General features: G+C 39.7%; 1 protein-coding gene across 3 annotated transcripts in view; it reads left to right on the top strand.

Annotated features, from left to right (window-relative positions):
- The window catches only part of LOC117334716 (lachesin-like), a 165,423-nt gene that overhangs the window by 125,259 nt on the left and 13,405 nt on the right, over positions 1–26,759 (top strand). For 2 of the 3 annotated variants that reach the window (XM_033894505.1, XM_033894504.1), the window contains exons 3-5: positions 16,238–16,448; positions 22,996–23,019; positions 24,277–24,567. In XM_033894505.1, coding sequence (XP_033750396.1) covers positions 16,238–16,448; positions 22,996–23,019; positions 24,277–24,567 — 526 coding nt within the window. The remainder of the gene's footprint in view (positions 1–16,237; positions 16,449–22,995; positions 23,020–24,276; positions 24,568–26,759) is intronic. The other variant, XM_033894506.1, reaches the window with a different exon arrangement.

The raw sequence follows: 26,759 nt of genomic DNA, 5'->3' as shown, positions 1-26,759 counted from the left end.
GCGTGCGACATGCATGCGTGTGGCGAGTGCGTATGTGTGTTTTGGGAGGCTGCGGTATGTTCGTCGGGGTTATTAATAACATCATATCGTCCCAGGAAATACAAATGACCAGTACATATTATGTACTAATGTGGTGCACGCATAGTTATAAACTCGATGTGTAAACTATCAGAAAACCACCAATACATAGAACTTGCTGTCGGTTGCAATTTGATGTTCATAATTTGCTATACATGTATCGATTATTGACTGTATCGATCACTATTTACTATTGATTATATCGATTATTATTGACTGTATTGATTACTATCGATTGCAGCGGAGTTTGTCGATACCCTGCTGGTGTACGCATGTACTCGGAGTTTGCGCCACCCTGCTAGTGCACGTGAATCCCTGACGTCTGTCGCTATACGGCTGGTGTGTGACCGTCAGTACCCGAAGTTTGCATTACCAACCTAGTGTATGAAAGTCCCTGAAATTTGCCGTTACCCCGCTGGTGTACGTCAGCACCCTATGTTTGCATTAATGAAACTATTATTGATTAACTAACAAATTGTATATTTTTGCCAATAATATAATAATAAAAACAACACATTCAATAAATTAAAACAAATTAATAACAAAACCCGTCTCTCTTTCTAGCACCTGAAAATATATCTATAGGGGAATTTACCCAATTTTTATTTTAGTCTTACGATGGTTTCCACAGTCACATCTAAGAAGCCTTTTTTCGCACGAAACATCCTGAAACCGTGAAGTTAGACAATCTCCGATAACGCTATTTTTATTATCCTGCAATTGTTTCAAATTGCTGCTCCATCATCGAGTTGTGTTGTGGCCTGCGTTCGCTTGAGCGAAACTGAAGGTGATGGTCGTTATTAGTCTCGAAACCGTAGGTAGTCGTCGCGCATAAGTGTAGAAATGTCTCTGTTTGATAGCTTCTTTGACTGGCCTTATTATGTGTAGCTCTGCAGTTGTCAGGATTTTAGTATTAGTTGGATTGATGGTATAACCCGTGTGGCTACAATGTTCATGGATTGCTGAATTAATTCTTGATCGGTGTTTTTTTCAGTCTGATGTACAGTGGTCGTTGTTGCTATGTTCACATTTAACACAGAAGACCACATCGCAGATCCTGTGCAATGTCTCAGATGTAAGATGTATATAAGGGAGACCAATGTTCACTCTCGCATCATTGTTTGTCTTTTGGTTTAGGTTTTTCTTCTCTTTTTTCATGGGGATGTGAACATCCACTCTGGGCATCCATTGGTCCGTAATGATGTCTTGGTGTGTTCGATCTCTGTCATTTGGTCATCTTTATTGGTTACTAGTGCCTCTGCTCGATGGAATAATGTTCTTACAACGGATCGCTTGTGGTCAAGGTGGTGATTATATTTGAAATCCAGATACTTGTCTGTGTTTGTTGATTTACTGTAGTCAGTGACCTTGGTGGAGCCATCATCATTGATATGGATGCAAGTATCCAGAAAAGGGATCTTGCCGTCTTCCTCACACTCGGATGTAAATTTGATGTGTTCGTCTATCTTGTTAAGTTGGTCTGAGAATTTATCTATGTGATATTCGTAGAGTTAGGTCATGGTATCATCCACGGTTGGTTCCTAGATGTGTCAAGCACTTGTTTCTCGAAATTTTACAAATTCGGCTGTTGAAGACTGTGACACAGTCGAAATATTCCAATAGGTAATATATTATCTGAGTAATGGAAACTTCTCATAATATTAACAGTCAAGAGAATGAGAACAACATTTACAGTTGATATACATGTAAGTTGTTTAACAATTGTTGTAAAATAGATAAAGTTGACAATATACACATGTATTCCATGTACGAACGATAGTACATGGCAGGTAGGGCGTAAGAATTGTACCTGTTGCCCCCATTGCATGATCGTAGGAGGCGACTAAATTTGGGATATTATCTTTTCTCTTCTTTCTGAACAACTTTCTTCATCCTAATGTCTCCATTGACAATGTCTCACTTTTGGCCTTTAGTTGAGCGTTCGCCGCTGTGGGGAAGGCTTTTGGGTTCTGTCCCCTAGCCGAGACATACCGGAGTCTTTAAAAATGGTAGTTGCTACTCCTGCTTGGCGCTCAGCATTTTTGGAGTGGGACGACTGGTTCGCCAGTTGTCAGTATAATGTGACCGGGTGGGGTGTCCCGCTGGGTGTCTTCGGCAGTATGCTTCAGTGAGGTAGCACTATAAATCGGCAAAAGTTCCGGCTTATCACAAGGAGACTTAACACGAACATACCGCAGCCTCCCAAAACACACATACGCACTCACCACACGCATGCATGTCGCACGCACGGGAGGCCGTCCTTAAATGACCTTAGCTGTTAATAGGACGTTAAACAAAATAAACCAAAACAAACCAAATCCTTTCTGTCCCTAGCCTCACCGATGTGTCATTGAACTACGAAACCTCGGCATTCACTGAATCTATAAATAAATTTATTTTTCAAAACTGATTATTTAACTGTGTGTGTTTCTTTTCTTTAATACATAAAGGATACAAAACATTCCTGTTGAATGTCATATATATTTCTCGAGCATAACAATATAAATATTTTGTGTGGAGCGTCATATGACTTGCATGTGGTGATCTATTCAGGTAACATTCACAAGAGGATGATTTTTACTCTTTGTACAGAATTGTTTATCCAGAGAAGCCACTTAAGCAGCTTTTTCGAGGAGAAAAAAAGGAACATTATGCTTTGAGTTTACGGGGACACCTTTTTGATCATAGTCGATCAACGTGTGTAGTAACACGATGTGGATGCGATTAGATACCTAGTTTCTATCCATGCAGATGTCTGTGTCATCAAGGGTATTTCCTCAAAGACTTGTAGCGAATTGTAGACCAAGATGAAACACATAGCCGGGAGGTTGGACAGTATGAATGATTGAACCCACATGTTCTCAACAATCTACCGCTTAAATGATGTCTTAATTTTTTATAATGTGGACGAAATATTCTAACAATATGCCTACTTATTATCATTCCTACCTTTATCCTTAATCTCCGGGTTATAAAGAAACTAATATTTAAATTGGACATATAGACATTTTTATAATTGTGATTTCTGTGACATGGCAAAACTTCAATTTTCTCATAAGAAATTATTGGTGGCAAAGTCCCCATAATTCGTTCACCTGTATACATGTGTATGCAATAATACCCTTACGTTGCTTGCATTTTGATGGAATAATTTGCTTGTGTAATGAAAATGAAATGATACTTTCCTAAATCAGTTTAACTGTTCTTTCACAATACCTAAAGTTGAGAAACCTAACTATAACATATTTACTATGAAGAAACTTTAAAAGCGTTTAACTCCTTTCCATGGGCCAATATTTTGCCAATATTTTTTATTGTTATATATTCTTCTTTTTTATTTTTATTTTTTTGTAATTTGTTTACTGTTAGCGCTAATGCTGTGGTTGCTTTTTATGTAGTTTAATTCATTTTGTGGCTCCACTGTATATCATTCTCAATATGTATTGAAAATCTTCTTTCCACCCCCCCCCCCCCCCCCCCCCTCTTTTTTTTTTTACAATACTTTGAGTTTGTACCACCTTAACATAAATCAGTGCAACGTTGTGTTTTAAGCCTGGAAACTATCATTATATAATTTATAATGGAAGCCATACATTTTGCGTGTTAATACAGTTATATGTTGATGAAACCCAAAGTGTTTCATACACTTACATTAATATTGACGTATAATCCTAGCTAATAAAAGGAAAATAAAAGTATGAACCTAATTTCGGTTTTATTACCGGTTAATGACTACCACTCCTGTTGGCACAACATTTTCCTATTCCAAGTTTTTGTCACTTTGCTGCTATATGTAGTTCACTGTTATGATCATCTCCTTTTTTAAATTTGAGTTATGTTCAGAAACCAGCCTCCTTTTTTTGCACTGTCTGTCTATAACTAAATAACCGAGTTAACTTTGAATACTGGCGTTACCGACTAGCTATGAAAAATAACCTTGGGTTTTACACTTGTCACTGAACAAGCTATTTCGATGCGTGTTTTAAATTTATTGACTTTTCTTTTGCGTTGAAATGAGAATTTATTATTGTGATGCTCCCAATACTGCTGCCCAACATTTTTCATCTTTGATACTTTAAGAAGCACCGAAAACCTGCATGTTAAACAATGAATTCATAACAGTGGGTGATGGAACTGGGTAATTGTTGTCGATTTTGTGCCGTAAAATGTCAGCTTATATTAATGGTGTCCATTTGGGCAAGGATTTCACAACAGGCACAAAACATATAAGAAGCAGCAACAACACAGCACCCTACAACAACCACTGCTACAACAACACAGCTACAATTATATCACAACAAAATCAGCATAACAAATTACGATAAAAACATTTATAGCGTTATTCGGACAAACGCCTACGTATACCGTCCTCGTGAGGTACTGCCTGATGACAGGCCATTAATCATAAACAATAAAAACAACACGTATTGATCAGGATTTCATGTCATGTTTCAACAGCACAGTGGCAAAAGACCTAAAGAATAACAATCCAAAGGACAGAATAAAGAAGAGAGTAAACCAACATCGCAACAACAGAAAGTGGATCATTCATTTCATAAACATACACCACACTTTTAACATAGGCTCTTTGAACTACGTCACAAGATGCCTATGTTAATTGTCGTATTAATGAACGAGGGAGGTGTCACGGCGTTATTGTGACGTCAATAGTGTTGTCACTTACATTACTTTGATCAAGGTCAAGATTCTGCTGCCAAATGGGCAGGTTTACTCTCACAGGGAGGTCTTCTATGAAGTATTGTCATCTGTTGCCGGTCTAATGTTTTTAACACACCTATAGTAGTTGATTATGTTACACTGCAGCTCGTTCTCATTCGGGTACTTACACATTGTGAATGGTAAGTGTCATCGCATTTTCAAATAGATCACGTTTATTTATGCGTTTTGATAAGCATAAGCACATGCTAAACTGCAGCTATAAAAGTACATTTGTAAGTACTTGTGTGATGCAAGTACGTATTGATGCACGTGAAAATAACAATGTATGTTCCATATAAAGGACGATGAAAGAGACGTACAAAACGACTTCAATACGAAAGGACAGCATATGTCTAAGCATCACAGAACAAGCCCTAGGAAAGGTAAACATCAATGCACAATGAAAACGTATGTCAAAACGCGAACACCCAAATGCATACAAGCAGATACCCGATATACCACATGTCAACATACTGGACAAAAACATGTTTCATATTAGCTGTAATTGGTTTGGTAATCTTAAATAGTCTGTAGCAATATCAGTTGTAATCGGTTAGATTCCGTTAAAGGGTCTGCAACAATATCAGTTGTAGTCAGTTAGTTTCTGTTAAAGGGTCTTTATCAATATCAGTTGTAGTCAGTTAGATTTTTTAAAGGGCCTGTAGCAATATCAGTTGTAGTCAGGCGCTGTTAAATAGTATGTAGCAATATCAGTTGTAGTCAGGCGCTGTTAAATAGTATGTAGCAATATCAGTTGATGTCAGTTAGCCACTGTAAAATGATCTGTAGCAATATCAGTTGTAATCGTTTAGATCGTTTAGATTATGTTAAAGGGTCTGTAGCAATATCAGTTGGGTTAAGTTGAAGTAAGAACGTCTGGACACATTGGCTGGCTGTGATCGGGAAGGTAAAGAAATTTCAACTGGTGAAGGATGCTGCTTAGATTCCTCGAATGTATCAGTTGATATCGACCTGGTATCGTTAAGGGATCGGAAGAGAGCTGAAAAACTTAACCAATGTCAGTTAAGTAATGTGGTACGCATGGGTCATTATCATTCCGTAAATAGGTTTGAATTTGTCTACAGTTCCTGATGCTTCTATACTAACACTGTAGGTAGAATAACTCAAAGTGGAGTAGAATAAGTCACAGTAAAGCTAGGTCGTAAGCAAACTACGTATTACTGTAATCGTATGTCCCAGACTTAAGCAGTCTCCAAATATATTGACTAGTCACGCTATTTTCAAAAACATATCATTCCCAGAGGAAAAAAGAAGAAAACGTATTATCTTACTGGCAACACGTGTATAGATATTTATTTCTTTACTCTCAAGAAATTCTCCCAGAAGAATATCGGCGAAAAAAAAAAGTCGTCTTTCTAATTGTTTCTCGGTCGTGAAGCAGGTGCCTGTTACGTACTTATTCAGGCATAAGATTGATAATTGATCCTAAACCATTTACTTTAGTGGCAGTGTTAAACAATCCGGTAAATCTCTCGCTGCTGACGATAGATCATTCCCATAGGATGGTCTCCCGTTCGAGGTTCCCTCTACTCTAGTAAGCCTAGGCTTTACCTGGCGTATATATATATCTGTTCTGTAAAGTCAATCTATTTAGGGACATTAGGGAGTCCATGGGAAGCACATTTATCACCATCAAGTGAAATTTATATAAACATACATGTTTTCGCATCACTGTCCTTCCTGCTCGGCAGGAAGATGTACCAGATCTTGACTGTAGGATGACACCCCGCTTGGTATCTAGGAGCTTTTTACATAAGGGCCGGTCATTATCTCTGGACTGTATTAACAAGAATGTCGATAGAGTCTAAATCTAATGACAGTTTTTGACGTCGTTTCAGCGCAATGTTGCGCTATACATGTTACACGTTTTGCACGTCGCCTCAAAAAATATATATTTTCACTTTGTATCAATCATTTCGATACACATAGAATATATTCTTCTGGTGTAAGCACACTGATATTTGTACCTATTGTTATTTTACTTAGGGTTAAAGTAACAGTTGACAATCCTTCTTGCATCGTCGCGGGTACCGTCGAGTGCTAGCCATATCAATAGCATTCTTCTGGCGTTTTACCACATTTAAACGGATGAACTACATCTAACAAGACAAAGGCACAATACTTGAATATTCATTTGTATAACAACATTCGTATTATCATTTACTAATGCAGGTAACTCCTTGAATAGTGTGTGTCATATAAGCTTCATTTTATTTTATAACAATTGTGAAATTCGTACTGGTATAAGCAGGAAATGCGTTTGGTATCTAGAAAGATAAGATGGAATGACTGTCGACAAGCAATAGGGAGCTATTATAAATAAACAAACTAAACATTTGGACAATTGTCTCACATCTCCAGGTGACGTATTTCGTGTGTGGAGTGTTTTCTTGGCAATGTTTGACATTTCCATCAAATCCTTGGTGTCTGTCTGTGCGTCCATCTGTCCCTAGGTATGATATCAATAATCGTAGGACTTGTGATGTATTGGTCGTCGCGTCCCCCTCCAAGCGTCTACTGACTATCAAGTCGACACCCCCCGGGGAATGAACGTCTCGCAAATAATGTCTGTTTGCCGATTGCCTGTCACGTGACCTTCCCCAGGTACCTTGTTATGTCGTGATGACCGACGGTAAGTCTGGCAGACGACCATTTACTTAGGAACTTACCATTGTGTACGGTGCCACTCTCTTCATCAACTGACGGTCGTTAATAGAACGACGGATGTATCTCTGCATTGGTGTTTGTATTTGTTACGCATTCGATATTAAGTCATCCAAATTCAGTGCACTTTAAATGAAGCATACAGCATTGTCTATATTTCTACAGTTTATAATACTATAATATTCAGAAACATAACGCCAGGTTCATAAACACAGTTTCGTGCTATGATATAATAATAAGTTACACAGACATTAAGCAGTCCTGGTTTTATGACGTAGTAATAACTGGATTGTCTCCCTCGGTCATCAGCTATGGCGTATAAACGACTAGTCTCTAAATATATTGTATATGGTTTATACCGTAAAATCTCTAAACTCGTGGCAGCAAAATAACACACATAGAAAGCTTCTACATTTACTTCATCTGTATTTTTAAATTTGACTACATTAAAAACCATTTCCCCGCAGTTATTATTATGAAATTGTCTTTTTGTGTTGCTTTTGAAATGCTTTCGTTCAACAGACAGTTTAGTATGTTTCATTTGCCTCTTCATAACTGTAACCCTTTAATTGGTCCTTTTGACCAATGCTTAAAGCCAAGTCAGATATTTTTTCAATTATTTTAACAATTTGATATGAAAAACCTACATTTGTCAGCGACCACCTGTTCGGTATCGTAATACACATTATTTTGAGGAGAAATGTTTGTTGTATCAAAATTGTGTTTTTACTGGAATAGCCAAACTATAAGCACTAGTTATTGATCGAACCTTTTCTTAATTGGAAATTCATGTTAACTAGTTAAAACCATAACTTTTGATATCGGAATATTTTTTTTTTAATATTTAAGTAAGACGATCACCTTGGTTGTACATGCAGACATTTTCCCTATGCTTTCCTGTTATTTTCTCTGACGGCATGACAAAGTAAGATACAAATATTTGACCAATGCATACATCAATATATAATACTCATTGAAGTTTAAAAACTGTATCTGAACGTGCAACTCATTGAGCTGGGACCATAAGTCGTGTTGGGAGGAAGGACTACATGCTATATGGTGTATCGATTGTCGTGGAAACCTTGATAGGTCTAATCTATATCTCTAGATATAGGTATAATGAAAGAGATTGTTAAGTGTAAAGAGTTCTTGGAGGGTATCTGCCTGCTGAATATAGTTGGGTGTATGGTAATGGTGTAGGAGGTTTGGGATGACATCCCTCCCCACTATAGCTAGATGTATGGTAATGGTGTAGGAGGTTTGGGATGACTTCACTCCCCACTAGAGCTAGATGTATGGTAATGGTGTAGGTTTGAGATGACATCCCTCCTCACTATAGCTAGGTGTATGGTAATGATTTAGGAGGTTTGAGATGACATCCCTCCTCACTATAGCTAGATGTATGGTAATGGTGTAGGAGGTTTGAGATGACATCCCTCCCCACTATAGCTAGGTGTATGGTAATGGTGTAGGAGGTTTGAGATGACATCCCTCCCCACTATAGCTAGGTGTATGGTAATGGTGTAGGAGGTTTGAGATGACATCCCTCCCCACTATAGCTAGGTGTATGGTAATGGTGTAGGAGGTTTGGGATGACTCCCCTCCCCACTATAGCTAGATGTATGGTAATGGTGTAGGAGGTTTGAGATGACATCCCTCCTCACTATAGCTAGGTGTATGGTAATGGTGCAGGAGGTTTGGGATGACATCCCTCCCCACTATAGCTAGGTGTATGGTAATGGTGTAGGAGGTTTTGGATGACTTCCCTCCCCACTATAGCTAGGTGTATGGTAATGGTGTAGGAGGTTTGGGATGACGTCCCTCCCCACTATAGCTAGGTGTATGGTGATGGTGTAGGAGGTTTGGGATGACATCCCTCCCCACTATAGCTAGATGTATGGTAATGGTGTAGGAGGTTATGGATGACTTCCCTCCCCACTATAGCTAGGTGTATGGTAATGGTGTAGGAGGTTTGAGATGACATCCCTCCCCACTATAGCTAGGTGTATGGTAATGGTGTAGGAGGTTTGAGATGACATCCCTCCCCACTATAGCTAGGTGTATGGTAATGGTGTAGGAGGTTTGAGATGACGTCCCTCCCCACTATAGCTAGGTGTATGGTAATGGTGTAGGAGGTTTGAGATGACATCCCTCCGCACTATAGCTAGGTGTATGGTAATGGTGTAGGAGGTTTGGGATGACTTCCCTCCCCACTATAGCTAGGTGTATGGTAATGGTGTAGGAGGTTTGAGATGACATCCCTCCCCACTATAGCTAGGTGTATGGTAATGGTGTAGGAGGTTTGAGATGACATCCCTCCCCACTATAGCTAGGTGTATGGTAATGGTGTAGGAGGTTTTGGATGACTTCCCTCCCCACTAGAGCTAGATGTATGGTAATGGTGTAGGAGATTTGAGATGACGTCCCTCCCCACTAGAGCTAGGTGTATGGTAATGGTGTAGGAGGTTTGAGATGACATCCCTCCGCACTATAGCTAGGTGTATGGTAATGGTGTAGGAGGTTTGAGATGACGTCCCTCCCCACTATAGCTAGGTGTATGGTAATGGTGTAGGAGGTTTGAGATGACGTCCCTCCCCACTATAGCTAGGTGTATGGTAATGGTGTAGGAGGTTTGGGATGACTTCACTCCCCACTATAGCTAGGTGTATGGTAATGGTGTAGGAGGTTTGAGATGACGTCCCTCCCCACTATAGCTAGGTGTATGGTAATGGTGTAGGAGGTTTGAGATGACATCCCTCCCCACTATAGCTAGGTGTATGGTAATGGTGTAGGAGGTTTGGGATGACTTCACTCCCCACTATAGCTAGGTGTATTGTAATGGTGTAGAAGGTTTGGGATGACATCCCTCCCCACTATAGCTAGGTGTATGGTAATGGGGTAGGAGATTTGAGATGACGTCCCTCCCCACTAAAGCTAGGTGTATGGTAATGGTGTAGAAGGTTTGGGATGACGTCCTTCCTTACTATAGCTAGGTGTATGGTAATGGTGTAGAAGGTTTGAGATGACTTCCCTCCCCACTATAGCTAGGTGTATGGTAATGGTGTAGGAGGTTTGAGATGACATCCCTCCCCACTATAGCTAGGTGTATGGTAATGGTGTAGGAGGTTTGAGATGACGTCCCTCCCCACTATAGCTAGATGTATGGTAATGGTGTAGGAGGTTTTGGATGACTTCCCTCCCCACTATAGCTAGGTGTATGGTAATGGTGTAGGAGGTTTTGGATGACTTCCCTCCCCACTATTGCTAGATGTATGGTAATGGTGTAGGAGGTTTGGGATGACGTCCTTCCTCACTAGAGCTAGGTGTATGGTAATGGTGTAGAAGGTTTGAGATGACATCCCCCACTATAGCTAGATGTATGGTAATGGTGTAGGAGGTTTGGGATGACATCCCTCCCCACTAGAGCTAGGTGTATGGTAATGGTGTAGGAGGTTTGAGATGACTTCCCTCCCCACTATAGCTAGGTGTATGGTAATGGTGTAGGAGGTTTGGGATGATATCCCTCCTCACTATAGCTAGGTGTATGGTAATGGTGTAGGAGGTTTGAGATGACATCCCTCCCCACTATAGCTAGATGTATGGTAATGGTGTAGGAGGTTTGGGATGACATCCCTCCTCACTATAGCTAGGTGTATGGTAATGGGGTAGGAGATTTGAGATGACGTCCTTCCTCACTAGAGCTAGGTGTATGGTAATGGTGTAGAAGGTTTGAGATGACATCCCTCCCCACTATAGCTAGGTGTATGTTAATGGTGTAGGAGGTTTGGGATGATATCCCTCCTCACTATAGCTAGGTGTATGGTAATGGTGTAGGAGGTTTGGGATGATATCCCTCCTCACTATAGCTAGGTGTATGGTAATGGTGTAGGAGGTTTTGGATGACATCCCTCCCCAATATAGCTAGGTGTATGGTAATGGTGTAGGAGGTTTGAGATGACTTCCCTCCCCACTAGAGCTAGGTGTATGGTAATGGTGTAGGAGGTTTGAGATGACATCCCTCCCCACTATAGCTAGGTGTATGGTAATGGTGTAGGAGGTTTGGGATGATATCCCTCCTCACTATAGCTAGGTGTATGGTAATGGTGTAGGAGGTTTGAGATGACATCCCTCCCCACTATAGCTAGGTGTATGGTAATGGTGTAGGAGGTTTGGGATGACATCCCTCCCCACTATAGCTAGATGTATGGTAATGGTGTAGGAGGTTTGGGATGACATCCCTCCTCACTATAGCTAGGTGTATGGTAATGGGGTAGGAGATTTGAGATGACGTCCTTCCTCACTAGAGCTAGGTGTATGGTAATGGTGTAGGAGTTTTGAGATGACGTCCCTCCCCACTATAGCTAGGTGTATGGTAATGGTGTAGGAGGTTTGGGATGACGTCCTTCCCCACTATAGCTAGATGTATGGTAATGGTGTAGAAGGTTTGAGATGACATCCCTCCCCAATATAGCTAGATGTATGGTAATGGTGTAGGAGGTTTGAGATGACGTCCCTCCCCACTATAGCTAGGTGTATGGTAATGATGTAGGAGGTTTGGGATGACATCCCTCCCCACTATAGCTAGGTGTATGGTAATGGTGTAGGAGGTTTGAGATGACATCCCTCCCCACTATAGCTAGGTGTATGGTAATGGGGTAGGAGGTTTGAGATGACATCCCTCCCCACTATAGCTAGGTGTATGGTAATGGTGTAGGAGGTTTGAGATGACATCCCTCCCCACTATAGCTAGGTGTATGTTAATGGTGTAGGAGGTTTGGGATGACATCCCTCCCCACTATAGCTAGATGTATGGTAATGGTGTAGGAGGTTTGGGATCACATCCCTCCCCACTATAGCTAGATGTATGGTAATGATTTAGGAGGTTTGGGATGACGTCCCTCCCCACTAGAGCTAGGTGTATGGTAATGGTGTAGGAGGTTTGAGATGACATCCCTCCCCACTATAGCTAGGTGTATGGTAATGGGGTAGGAGGTTTGGGATGACTTCCCTCCCCACTATAGCTAGGTGTATGGTAATGGTGTAGGAGGTTTGGGATGACTTCCCTCCCCACTATAGCTAGGTGTATGGTAATGGTGTAGGAGGTTTGAGATGACATCCCTCCCCACTATAGCTAGGTGTATGGTAATGGTGTAGGAGGTTTGAGATGACTTCCCTCCCCACTATAGCTAGGTGTATGGTAATGGTGTAGGAGGTTTGAGATGACTTCCCTCCCCACTATAGCTAGGTGTATGGTAATGGTGTAGGAGGTTTGAGATGACATCCCTCCCCACTATAGCTAGGTGTATGGTAATGGTGTAGGAGGTTTGGGATGACATCCCTCCCCACTATAGCTAGGTGTATGGTAATGGTGTAGGAGGTTTGGGATGACTTCCCTCCCCACTATAGCTAGGTGTATGGTAATGGTGTAGGAGGTTTGAGATGACATCCCTCCCCACTATAGCTAGGTGTATGGTAATGGTGTAGGAGGTTTGGGATGACTTCACTCCCCACTATAGCTAGGTGTATGGTAATGGTGTAGGAGGTTTGAGATGACATCCCTCCCCACTATAGCTAGATGTATGGTAATGGTGTAGGAAGTTTGAGATGACATCCCTCCCCACTATAGCTAGGTGTATGGTAATGGTGTAGGAGGTTTGAGATGATATCCCTCCCCACTATAGCTAGATGTATGGTAATGGTGTAGGAGGTTTGAGATGACATCCCTCCCCACTATAGCTAGATGTATGGTAATGGTGTAGGAGGTTTGGGATGACGTCCCTCCCCACTATAGCTAGGTGTATGGTAATGATTTAGGAGGTTTGAGATGACATCCCTCCCCACTATAGCTAGGTGTATGGTAATGGTGTAGGAGGTTTGAGATGACATCCCTCCCCACTATAGCTAGGTGTATGGTAATGGTGTAGGAGGTTTGGGATGACGTCCTTCCCCACTATAGCTAGATGTATGGTAATGGTGTAGGAGGTTTGAGATGACATCCCTCCCCACTATAGCTAGGTGTATGGTAATGGTGTAGGAGGTTTGAGATGACATCCCTCCCCACTATAGCTAGGTGTATGGTAATGGTGTAGGAGGTTTGGGATGACGTCCTTCCTCACTATAGCTAGGTGTATGGTAATGGGGTAGGAGGTTTGAGATGACATCCCTCCCCACTAGAACTAGGTGTATGGTAATGGTGTAGGAGGTTTGAGATGACTTCCCTCCCCACTATAGCTAGGTGTATAGTAATGGTGTAGGAGGTTTTGGATGACATCCCTCCCCACTATAGCTAGGTGTATGGTAATGGTGTAGGAGGTTTGGGATGACTTCCCTCCCCACTATAGCTAGATGTATGGTAATGGTGTAGAAGGTTTGAGATGACATCCCTCCCCACTATAGCTAGGTGTATGGTAATGGTGTAGGAGGTTTTGGATGACATCCCTCCCCACTATAGCTAGGTGTATGGTAATGGTGTAGGAGGTTTGGGATGACTTCCCTCCCCACTATAGCTAGATGTATGGTAATGGTGTAGGAGGTTTGGGATGACATCCCTCCCCACTATAGCTAGATGTATGGTAATGGTGTAGGAGGTTTGAGATGACATCCCTCCCCACTATAGCTAGGTGTATGGTAATGGTGTAGGAGGTTTGGGATGACATCCCTCCCCACTAGAGCTAGGTGTATGGTAATGGTGTAGAAGGTTTGAGATGACATCCCTCCCCACTATAGCTAGGTGTATGGTAATGGGGTAGGAGGTTTGAGATGACATCCCTCCCCACTATAGCTAGGTGTATGGTAATGGTGTAGGAGGTTTGGGATGACTTCACTCCCCACTAGAGCTAGATGTATGGTAATGGTGTAGGTTTGAGATGACATCCCTCCTCACTATAGCTAGGTGTATGGTAATGATTTAGGAGGTTTGAGATGACATCCCTCCCCACTATAGCTAGGTGTATGGTAATGGTGTAGGAGGTTTGAGATGACGTCCCTCCTCACTATAGCTAGGTGTATGGTAATGGTGTAGGAGGTTTGAGATGACTTCCCTCCCCACTATAGCTAGGTGTATGGTTATGGTGTAGGAGGTTTGGGATGACTTCACTCCTGACTATAGCTAGGTGTATGGTAATGGTGTAGGAGGTTTGAGATGACATCCCTCCCCACTATAGCTAGGTGTATGGTAATGGTGTAGGAGATTTGAGATGACGTCCCTCCCCACTATAGCTAGGTGTATGGTAATGGTGTAGGAGGTTTGAGATGACGTCCCTCCCCACTATAGCTAGGTGTATGGTAATGGTGTAGGAGGCTTGGGATGACTCCCCTCCCCACTAGAGCTAGATGTATGGTAATGGTGTAGGAGGTTTGAGATGACATCCCTCCCCACTATAGCTAGGTGTATGGTAATGGTGTAGGAGGCTTGGGATGACTTCCCTCCTGATTAAGTGCCCTGCAGGAAGGGAGTACGAATTGTACCCGTTACCCCTTTACATGATTCGGAAGAGTCTGCTAAAGTTTGGACATGATCTTAGCTTTACTTCTTTCTAAACAACCTACTTCTTCCTGATGTCTTTGGCACTGCCTCACTTCTGGCCTTTAGTTGAGCGTTCTCCCCTGTGAGAAAGGCTCTGCTCCATGGCCGACACATACCTGTGTCTATAAAATGGTAGTTGCGACTCCATCTTAACGATAAGATTTTGTAGGGAGTCGGGCGACTGGTTCGCCTGTTGTCAGTATAGGTGTTCTACTGTAAAGTAGCACTATGAAGTCGCCATTAACACGATCATACCACAGCCTCTAATTAAACACACACTCACCACACGCATGCCGCTCGCACTCAGCGGAGGCCTTTTTTTAATGACCATAGTTATTAATAAGACGTTAAACAAAAATGAAATAGCCAAAGCTTTCTTTGCTGGTCAAATGATAGCTAGGTCTATAGCTATTTTGTAGGGGTTAGGGTATCTTCATCCCCGACAGAACATTTCCTAGGTATATTTGATAGTGTGGTTGCGGTAGCGTATTTTCTTTGCTAATACGGCTAACTACAGCTAGGCATATAATTATGTTAGAGTGTTAGGTATATAGGTTATTGGACCGCTAAATTGATTAAGATGATTGATGAATGCATCAGAAACAAAACACACCAGTATTCATCGGATTAAACCACTATCGGGATGCTTCAACAACTGTAAATGTCATGGAGGTGTAAGGTATACTATAAAAACTATTGGATTTTCTTCATTTTTATAGAGAATAAAACTTTAATTTGGTAAACTCTTACCGCCATCCATCGACACAACACACGTGCAGCAGAAAAAAGGAAAGAGACCGCTGTTTGGCGCCACTTAGTCCCGCGAGTGGCCACAACCCACTGAGAAACAAACATGTACTTTAGATGGTGTTAGTTCAAACATTGATAAAAATCTAGTCTGTGAACGCACTCAATCCAACGAACTCGTCTGATATCCCAATCTTCTAGATTTCATACATGGATTGTCTTTAAACCTATAATATGGTACAATGTATAATTAGAATATTTTAATTTCTATTGCAAGTAAACTAAATGCTTGTACTGTAGAAAGTGGTATGAATTTGTTTGGTAAAATGTATTCATTATCTAGTCAAGATTGCAGTTCTCCATGTTTTCAGGAACATCTGCGCTCTTTACAAATCCTTTATATACAAAGCTAACTGTACACAATGAACACATACTCAATAATACTCCACACCCGCCTATAAAAGTTCTTTTTTATATTTTCAGGTCGTGTGGCGACGAACATCGGAGCCCAACCCTATCAGTTTAGGGGAGTACATCTACAGTCCCGACCCACGTTTCAACGTTAGTAGGAACCCCCGGAGACACGAGTGGAATCTCCGTATCCGGGACGTCAAACTCACGGACGGAGGCGTGTACGAATGCGCCATCTCATCGAGAAAGAAGTACATTCGCCACGTATTACTCAGGGTTTACGGTAGGGAATGATTTTGTTCTACTCGAGGTGTAGGGTAGCGTACAGTATTGCCATGTATCACAACGGATGAACGGTGCAGTATTGTCATGTATCACAACGGATGAACGGTACAGTATTGTCATGTATAACACAGGATGTACGGTACAGTATCGTGACGTATTACACAGGATGTACGGTACAGTATCGCCATGTATTACACAGGATGTACGGTACAGTGTTGTAATGTATTACACAGGATGTACGGTACAGTATCGTGACGTATTACACAGGATGTACGGTACAGTATTGTAATGTATCACACAGGATGTACGGTACAGTATTGTAATGTATCACACAGGATGTACGGTACAGTATCGTGACGTATTACACAGGATGTACGGTACAGTATTGTAATGTATCACACAGGATGTACGGTACAGTATTGCCATGTATCACACAGGATGTACGGTACAGTATTGCCATGTATTACACAGGATGTACGGTACAGTGTTGTAATGTATCACACAGGATGTACGGTACAGTATTGCCATGTATCACACAGGATGTACGGTACAGTGTTGTAATGTATTACACAGGATGTACGGTACAGTATTGCCATGTATTACACAGGATGTACGGTACAGTATTGCCATGTATTACACAGGATGTACGGTACAGTATTGCCATGTATTACATAGGATGTACGGTACAGTATTGCCATGTATTACACAGGATGTACGGTACAGTATTGCCATGTATCACACAGGATGTACGGTACAGTGTTGTCATGAATTACATAGGATGTACGGTACAGTATTGCCATGTATTACACAGGATGTACGGTACAGTATTGCCATGTATTACACAGGATGTACGGTACAGTATTGTAATGTATTACACAGGATGTACGGTACAGTATTGTAATGTATTACACAGGATGTACGGTACAGTATTGTAATGTATTACACAGGATGTACGGTACAGTATTGCCATGTATTACACAGGATGTACGGTACAGTATTGTCATGTATTACACATGATGTACGGTACAGTGTTGTCATGTATTACACAGGATGTACGGTACAGTATTGTCATATATTACACAGGATGTACGGTACAGTGTTGTCATGTATTACACAGGATGTACGGTACAGTGTTGTAATGTATTACACAGGATGTACGGTACAGTGTTGTAATGTATTACACAGGATGTACGGTACATTGTTGTAATGTATTACACAGGATGTACGGTACAGTGTTGTCATGTATTACACAGGATGTACGGTACAGTATTGTAATGTATTACACAGGATGTACGGTACAGTGTTGTAATGTATTACACAGGATGTACGGTACAGTGTTGTCATGTATTACACAGGATGTACGGTACATTGTTGTAATGTATTACACAGGATGTACGGTACAGTGTTGTAATGTATTACACAGGATGTACGGTACAGTATTGCCATGTATTACACATGATTTACGGTACAGTGTTGTAATGTATTACACAGGATGTACGGTAGAGTAATGCAATGTATTACACAGGATGTACGGTACAGTATTGCCATGTATTACACAGGATGTACGGTACAGTATTGCCATGTATTACACAGGATGTACGGTACAGTATTGTAATGTATTACACAGGATGTACGGTACAGTGTTGTCATGTATTACACAGGATGTACGGTACAGTGTTGTCATGTATTACACAGGATGTACGGTACAGTATTGCCATGTATTACACAGGATGTACGGTACAGTATTGCCATGTATTACACAGGATGTACGGTACAGTATTGCCATGTATTACACAGGATGTACGGTACAGTGTTGTAATGTATTACACAGGATGTACGGTACAGTATTGTCATGTATTACACAGGATGTACGGTACAGTATTGTCATATATTACACAGGATGTACGGTACATTGTTGTAATGTATTACACAGGATGTACGGTACAGTGTTGTAATGTATTACACAGGATGTACGGTACAGTATCGTGACGTATTACACATGATGTACGGTACAGTATTGTCATGTATTACACAGGATGTACGGTACAGTATTGCCATATATTACACAGGATGTACGGTACAGTGTTGTAATGTATTACACAGGATGTACGGTACAGTATTGTCACATATTACACAGGATGTACGGTACAGTATTGTCATGTATTACACAGGATGTACGGTACAGTGTTGTCATGTATTACACAGGATGTACGGTACAGTGTTGTAATGTATTACACAGGATGTACGGTACAGTATTGTCATGTATTACACAGGATGTACGGTACAGTGTTGTAATGTATTACACAGGATGAACGGTACAGTATTGTAATGTATTACACAGGATGAACGGTACAGTGTTGTAATGTATTACACAGGATGTACGGTATAGTATTGCCATGTATTACACAGGATGTACGGTACAGTATTGTCATGTATTACACAGGATGTACGGTACAGTGTTGCCATGTATTACACAGGATGTACGGTACAGTGTTGCCATGTATTACACAGGATGTACGGTACAGTATTGTAATGTATTACACAGGATGTACGGTACAGTATTGCCATGTATTACACAGGATGTACGGTACAGTATTGTCATGTATTACACAGGATGTACGGTACAGCGTTGTCATGTATTACACAGGATGTACGGTACAGTGTTGTAATGTATTACACAGGATGTACGGTACAGTATTGCCATGTATTACACATGATGTACGGTACAGTATTGCCATGTATTACACAGGATGTACGGTACAGTGTTGTAATGTATTACACAGGATATACGGTACAGTGTTGTCATGTATTACACAGGATGTACGGTACAGTGTTGTCATGTATTACACAGGATGAACGGTACAGTGTTGTCATGTATTACACAGGATGTACGGTACAGTATCGTGACGTATTACACAGGATGTACGGTACAGTGTTGTAATGTATTACACAGGATGTACGGTACAGTATTGTCATGAATAACACAGAATGTACGGTACAGTATTGTCATGTATTACTCATGTTGTACGATAGTGCACAATCATAATATATCGTATACAGTATGCCCTAAAACAAGTCAATGTCAAGTCTGACGATGATTGATGTGTAATACTCGGCAGTGTTATCTTTCTATGATATTGTATGGCTAAATATAGTCTTACCCTATTGTGTATTCCGTGTGTCCCTTACTTACAAAGCGACTAAATCAACAGATCAGGCCCCGTTTTTTGTTGCGATTTTGCATTTTGAACCGGTGAAACCTGTTTTCATAACAAAGAACGTATTATTGGTATGCTGCCTCAAATGCAACGCTTATGATCTGAACTTTCTTCTCTCTTTCCTTTGAATCGCTTTCTTCCCTGATCTGTTTTGTCTGGTGTCCAACTAGGCACCGATCCTCACATGACCCAGGTCTCTGCGATGACTTGGGCCACAATAAATTGTGATTAAAGGATGAAAATACGATATCTATATATATGCAAAATATGTGTCTAATATATGACATAGTAACACAAATGATGAAGGAAGCCAATCATTCGATCTACAGAAAGTATAAGCCTAAAGCTAGAAATAGCAAGGTGTTTCTAGAAAGAAAAGTTGTAGGGCAATATTTCTTGCCCTCCATGTGACCATGTTTTAGCCAATGAGAATTGAAGAAAATCGGATTGCTTCTAATATATACAAGTTACCCCACTTTGATATAACATAAATATATACAATGAAGCGCTCATCATCGTAATAATTAGGTTATTGGAATCACCGATAAATAGGTAAGGCTCGCAGAGGTAGACCAATTATAGGTGATTAGTGCGCAGACTCACTAATCATGGAGGTCATGTTTCCGTTTGTGTGTTTTCATTGTCTGAGATTTTACACAGTCTAGACAATACCATAATAAGCCTATGAATGATATAATGTCCCTGTTACACTACTTCAATGGGGAAGTGTGTGCAATTTAAGCTGATTTAATAACACACCAAATCAGTATGATCTACTTCATTGCTAGTTTTGAATTCATTTATTATATAACAGTTACTATTGTTTAAAGATCGTGTGTTTTTATGTTTTCGTGTTTTGGTTTTGTTAGTTTCTTGTGTAACGAATTAGTGGTAATTTATATATGCATTTATTATCATTGTTTGATAACTATCGGTATGGCTGTTATTACCATAATATCAAAATAATTTACATAGTTAACAGAAACCTGGCGTGAATTAAGGCTATGCACATTTATCAAGCGATAATACCTACCTCTATTTAATGTGCAATTCACTTGGAATTTATCCCGATTTCATTGCTATTTTCCCTGTCAGAGACACATTGAACGTTGAGACTTCCCTGTACTAATTGTGACTGCTGAGTGATTCCTGATATAAATTGCATATAAAAATAACGTTGTATATTTTATCGCCTCCCATTTGCCGTCTACTTGAACAATACGTCATGTGAAATTTGATATATAATCATTCATTAGTTATTAGACACACAGGGTGGTCTAATAATACTTTGGTATAGAGTTCCTGACACCATAGTCGTATAGATCCTTAGCTGTGTAAATCAAGTAACTTGTCCTCAACGGACTAGCGTCGGGAAACAAAAGATATCTCGTTTGAAAATTCGATATTATTCATATGTTCGTGTAAAACGAATTGAAGTAAACATTTTTTTTAAGGTAGTAAAACATATCCAGCCTGTATTTTTACAAAACATCACATCATTGTAGATGTTCAACAATGCATATTCATATGGCCGCAGCGCTAAATCACCTGACCATATGACCAGTATCATGTGATTAGTCATGTGATCAATCCCGTATTCCCCGACCTATTTCAATATGTTTGTTTTGTCTCATTTCCTAGTGGCCCCCGAAGGAGATAAAAGTGACATGATTCGGAAAGGTGAATAACGGACAACTTCGCTTCTTTCTTCTTTCCTTTTGTCTTGTGATACACCCGGCTTTAGTAATTCTTTTAGTTCCGCGATCCTGTAGTTCTCCATTTCTTTGTACGTTTGTTCTCACAACAGCTGTCAATGGAAAGGCTATTGTGTTCTCTCGTTTTAAAACCATCATCCCTATACACGATTGCGTTTACTATTAAGAATATTATGACTTTTATTTCAAGAAAGAGTATTAATTTCTGAGTATTTTTGTGTGGCATTGTTGGTGTTTTTTTCCGTATTTAATATTGTGAGAAATAAGGGGGGTTTAGCTTACCTTTTCCTTTTATTGTTTGTTTGATTTCTGTCATAACAAATTATATTCCACAAAGTATAATAGTAAATATACTATTTTATTGTATTCGTTTTGTTGTAGTATGTTCCTCACTGTCACCATATTACCATAACATTAACCATAAACTGTAATAATTGAGGCCAACATTATCTCACCATACCTTATTTGTCAACAAAGAGTCCTTTCATAAGTACAACAGTTTATCTCGGTCAACACTGTGTCGTACTGGTTCTCCTCTTAGTGTCCACTAATGAGCAAGTTTATATAGTAGTCATCAACTTCCATTGTAAAGGTTATTGTTCATCAATTTTCCTCATCTCTCTTTCTCTCCCTCTCTTCCTTAATACTACTATCATGCTGTTGAAGCTGGAATTTGGTTTCTAGACATGGCCTTCTCTGTTCAATGTAATCTAATTCGTACATTAGAGAAACTTCATTTCAATCTTCTCGCCTGAATATATTGGAAAGGACACAAGGGGCATCTGATCTGCAAGCATAAGGCAATCGAGGGCCTGAAGCTACACTTTAACAAGGTTTTAGATTACCCGTTACTTAGCGGGTCTAGAGAAGTTTAATTTCCCTGTCTGACTTTGTCCCTTGCTGTTGCTGTTTAATTCCTTTGTTTGTGCTATTTTGAAATTATGTTACGTAAACATAGTTAAAACATATTGCATGACATTTACTGAACACAGATCGATGTTCCTTTGACATTTCCAAGTCAATTAAAACAAATAAGGCCGTAACAACAACGTTTATAGATGTCCAAGGTCGATTGAAGGTTACACTTTTATTTAAAGAATTGTTCAGGTTACCATAAGACAAGTACTATGTACACCAAGGAAATGATGAAGGCAGTGTTGAAATAAGAGGAGCTATCTCGTCTGGTTCAGATATGCATACCCTTTATTTACGTATGGATATCTATGGGACATGTTACATAGCAGGGGAGGACTCGTAAGTCTGTATTTAGAATAACATTGACTTATATTTTTTCTTCAGCATCACTCTGCATGACTCCGTCCTTATCTGTGTTATATGTATTATTTATTTCAATGTTTCTCACATCAGCTTTGACTATTACCCGAAACTTTGTAAATTGCACACCGGTAATTTGTTTACAAACATGGCCATATCTCGACGACTTCCGGTCACGACAGATAATGGCTTACAGAAAATAATGGCAAGAGCAAGTTATATATATAAGTAAGTAAACCGTACAATATGCAGAAAAGTTGCAATAATAACACATTTTGTATATTTTACGCATTTGCATGAGATTGCTTCTAACGATGATTTATTTCTCACTTTTCAGAGCGGCCGACCACAGCCAAACCAAGTATGTACCTCTTGCACGTGTAGGGACACCCTTCTTCCTGTAGACAGTCAAATTGTCTCATTAAATCATACCAGTTTTTTAGAATAATTTCCGGTTTAGTTCATTTAGACGTTTGTGTAAGCTCGATTGCAGCCCAATAAGGCAAACGTTTAACTGAATTAGATTGGCATGTGATCACATGACCATTGGTGTCATGCTATTTAAGACAATAATAGTGCATTCATTCCCGGTAGTGCTGTAATGGGTGGCCTTTTCATTCGCTTATTACCTGCTTGCTCAAGCTATTTCACTTTGATTGGAAACTTCACCATGTAAAATGTCAGATAATTCAACGAATACAATTTTCCTCTTTAAAATTGATCAATGCCAAACGCATCAAATTTTGGACATGTTTAGATTAGTATTATTATTATTGTTTTAATTCTGACATTATTAGGAAGAAAACTTTTGGTGCATAATGCTTATATTGTGATTTGTGACTATCGCTATTAACAGAATGCGTTTATGTTGTGATAGACGTTAGGTATTTTATACTAGTGACATGTCTGACTAACGGTATTTGTAAGTCCTATTGGAATACACTACACACAGCAGGCGGACATCGACCAAAGTAGGACGTGTAACAAGTCAAAAGAAAACAAAAATAATTAACAGAAAACACGCCAGCATTAAACCTTTAAAAACATAGATTCCTATCGAAGTGAAATAGTCTTTCATATAATCTTGCAGTAATACTTAATTATAATATAATCATTTTATATAGTATATATTTAAAATATTCTATAATAAGACCCCATATATTATATTCCTCAGTTATCATATTCCATCTCAATATATCTTATCTAGTTTATAGCAGTCACTGACATGTCGGGCTGATTTGTAAAAAAGTGGTGTTAAAACATATCCGGTCTTTAAAGAGTCAGCATATTTATGCTCCTGTTATTAAATGGGTGTAAAAGACTTTCGCCAGATTGATTCTCAACGACCATGTCATATAGTCGTGACGCATGATGCCTAATATCACCGACATATTTGTGACTTTTCTGTCTGATCGTGAGATAAACAGATATCACTTCCATTACAGAGTTTTATTATTTTTGCAATCTCTTCCTTTGCATAGCTGGCTTCTTCAGCATGGTCTTCTCAACACTCTTTTCTCGGATCTATATGTAGCTCTTTTATCTGACCAGATTCTTCCATTTCTACCCTGAAATCGATTGGAGTACACAACAGGTTACATGCCCTTCACTTTTTCAGCCGTTACTATGACAGGTTCAAAGTACGTGAACAAAGGGGAGACAATCCGATTACAGTGCAATGCAACGGGCTCATATCATGCCCCTGATGACATAGACTGGTTTAAAGATGGGAACAAATTAATTCCGAGTGTTACAAACAATATAAAAGTTAATACTCAGCTTACGTACGAGAAACGGACACTAACCAGTATGCTGGAGGTCCAACACACTAAGTTAGAGGACGCCGGGATTTACGTGTGTCGCAGCACCGACCTGGAGATCGCCAGCAATCACGTGCACGTGCTGGATGGTAGGTCAAGGTCATATTTCTTTCTTTTAATTGTTTCGCTGCTTTGCTATGATCATTTTGCTTCCCATGTCATTTGTCATTTGTTATTCTCGAATTTGAGTACAATGAATCTGCAGCTTAATATTAAAGAAGAAACGCGTGTAACTAATACGTAAATTCACAAAGTCGGGAAACAAATACGTAAATTCACAAAGTCGGGAAACAAATACGTAAATTCACAAAGTCGGGAAACAAATAAGTAAGTTAACAAAGGAGAAAAACAAATATGTAAATTCACAAAGGCGGGAAAAAATACGCGAATTTACAAAGACGTACAATCACAAATCGGGAAACAAATACATAAATTCACAAAGGAGAAAAACAAATATGAAAATTCACAAAGGCGGGAAACAAAAACATAAATTCAGAAAGGGGAAAAACAAATATGAAAATTCACAAAGGCGGGAAACAAATACGTAAATTCATAAAGGCGGTCAACAAATACGTGAATGAACAAAGGCGGGGAAAATACGTACGTAAATACACATAGACGGGAAACATATACATTCAAACAAAAGTGTGGAACTAATTAGGGAACAAACAAAAGCGTGTTACACGGGTGTGCATCAACTGAAAGAACGGGTGAAATGTGTGTCGAAATCCATGGGTTGCAATAACACACACATAGGAATACAAATGCTGCGAAACAAATGAACTTACGAACAGCTGCATTACGACAGTAAACGTGTTTAATGAGCGCAGATTACACGAACACAAAGGCGAACAGAAATGAATACGCGGATAAAGAGTAAAATAGATATGTGTACAAACCAAAAAAACGGGTAATACCAACATGTACCTACGATTATAAAGGCACATCAAATAGAGCTCAACACAAGTGTAGTTAGTAGGTACTGGCAGAAAGGCGCGTTATAATGTGTGAACGACGGAAAAACAGGATAAAAAGAGCATGCAATTGTGATGGTTGTACAAACAACAGCGAACATACTATAACATATAACATGAGTTTACGCACGGGCACGGTATTGTAAGTAAAAATATACAAGTACTGGAAAAATCAAGTTTAATGTAAAGTTAGTTACATTCAAGGTGTGACTGACTCGTTTATTCACCAATTACCAATTATATTTACACCACAGAGAGTGACAACGCATCATCTGACCGGAAAATCGGCCTGTCGAGTAAGAATCATAGTCACGTGACACTGGTACAGTGGCTGACATTCGCACCCTGCTGTTGATTGTTGTAAGAGTACCAAATTCGGTTTGAAGTCCCATCGATTATTAATGTTGTGGCCATTATGCTGTGAGGCCTTTAAGTATTACGGAAGAAATAATATTTTCCTTTTCCGTACCAAAACAAAATAGGAAAGCAATTTCGTTACCACGATATGGACTAAAACCATTAAAATGAATGTTGTGGTGATTACAGCATTGACTTAGTTTCGAAAAGTAATGTTCGTAGGAAAATTAAAAAAAAAAACTAATGCAAGTAGATCTACTGTATAAAGTTGCGTTATTGGCTTTTGTCGATGTCCGCTAACAGTAGGAAGCCGTATTGTTTAGTACAGATTAGTTATGTATCGTGTGAAACTGTTTTTAATATATTACTGTTTATATTGTTATGAATATATGAGCTGAATATTACAGTTTTATGTTTTTTTTATTATTTCATATTTTGTTGGGACATTCATATATGTATGCACCTTGAATATTTATCTACCCTTTCAATATATCCAATGTATATCTTGCACAATCTGCTTCCATCTATAAAAATGTAAAGCACGCGTATTTCAGTCAGTATTATACAGGCTATAGAATATGTAATAGAGTATTGCCCTACCTGTAGTTACTTAGCATATCGGGAAGGTGCCTGTATTTGACAATCAGTATCATAATCGAAACAACCTCTTACAGAAAAAAGTAAATTTTAATGAATTTTAATCTATAGAAATTTATAAAGAAGATGTGAATGCATAGTTTATTTCATAGTATGACACCTATACACGAACATGTGATCATAACAAATCTCTTTACGTCAGAGACCTAAGGTTTGGGAAGTTATTCCGTGGTGGTATGTATCCCTATAGTAGCCGAGGTAGTGTTGTGGTGTTGGTGTTGTGCTGATGATCGTCAGTGTGGTGGTGCGCGAGTGTCACTATGTCGTCACGTGATTATCCTAGATCGATCGCT

Source organism: Pecten maximus, chromosome 9 (genome assembly GCF_902652985.1).
Source record: "Pecten maximus chromosome 9, xPecMax1.1, whole genome shotgun sequence".
Taxonomy (NCBI): Eukaryota; Metazoa; Mollusca; class Bivalvia; order Pectinida; family Pectinidae; genus Pecten; species Pecten maximus.
The sequence above is the reverse complement of the archived record's forward strand: the minus strand, read 5'-3'. Positions and strand labels throughout refer to the sequence as shown.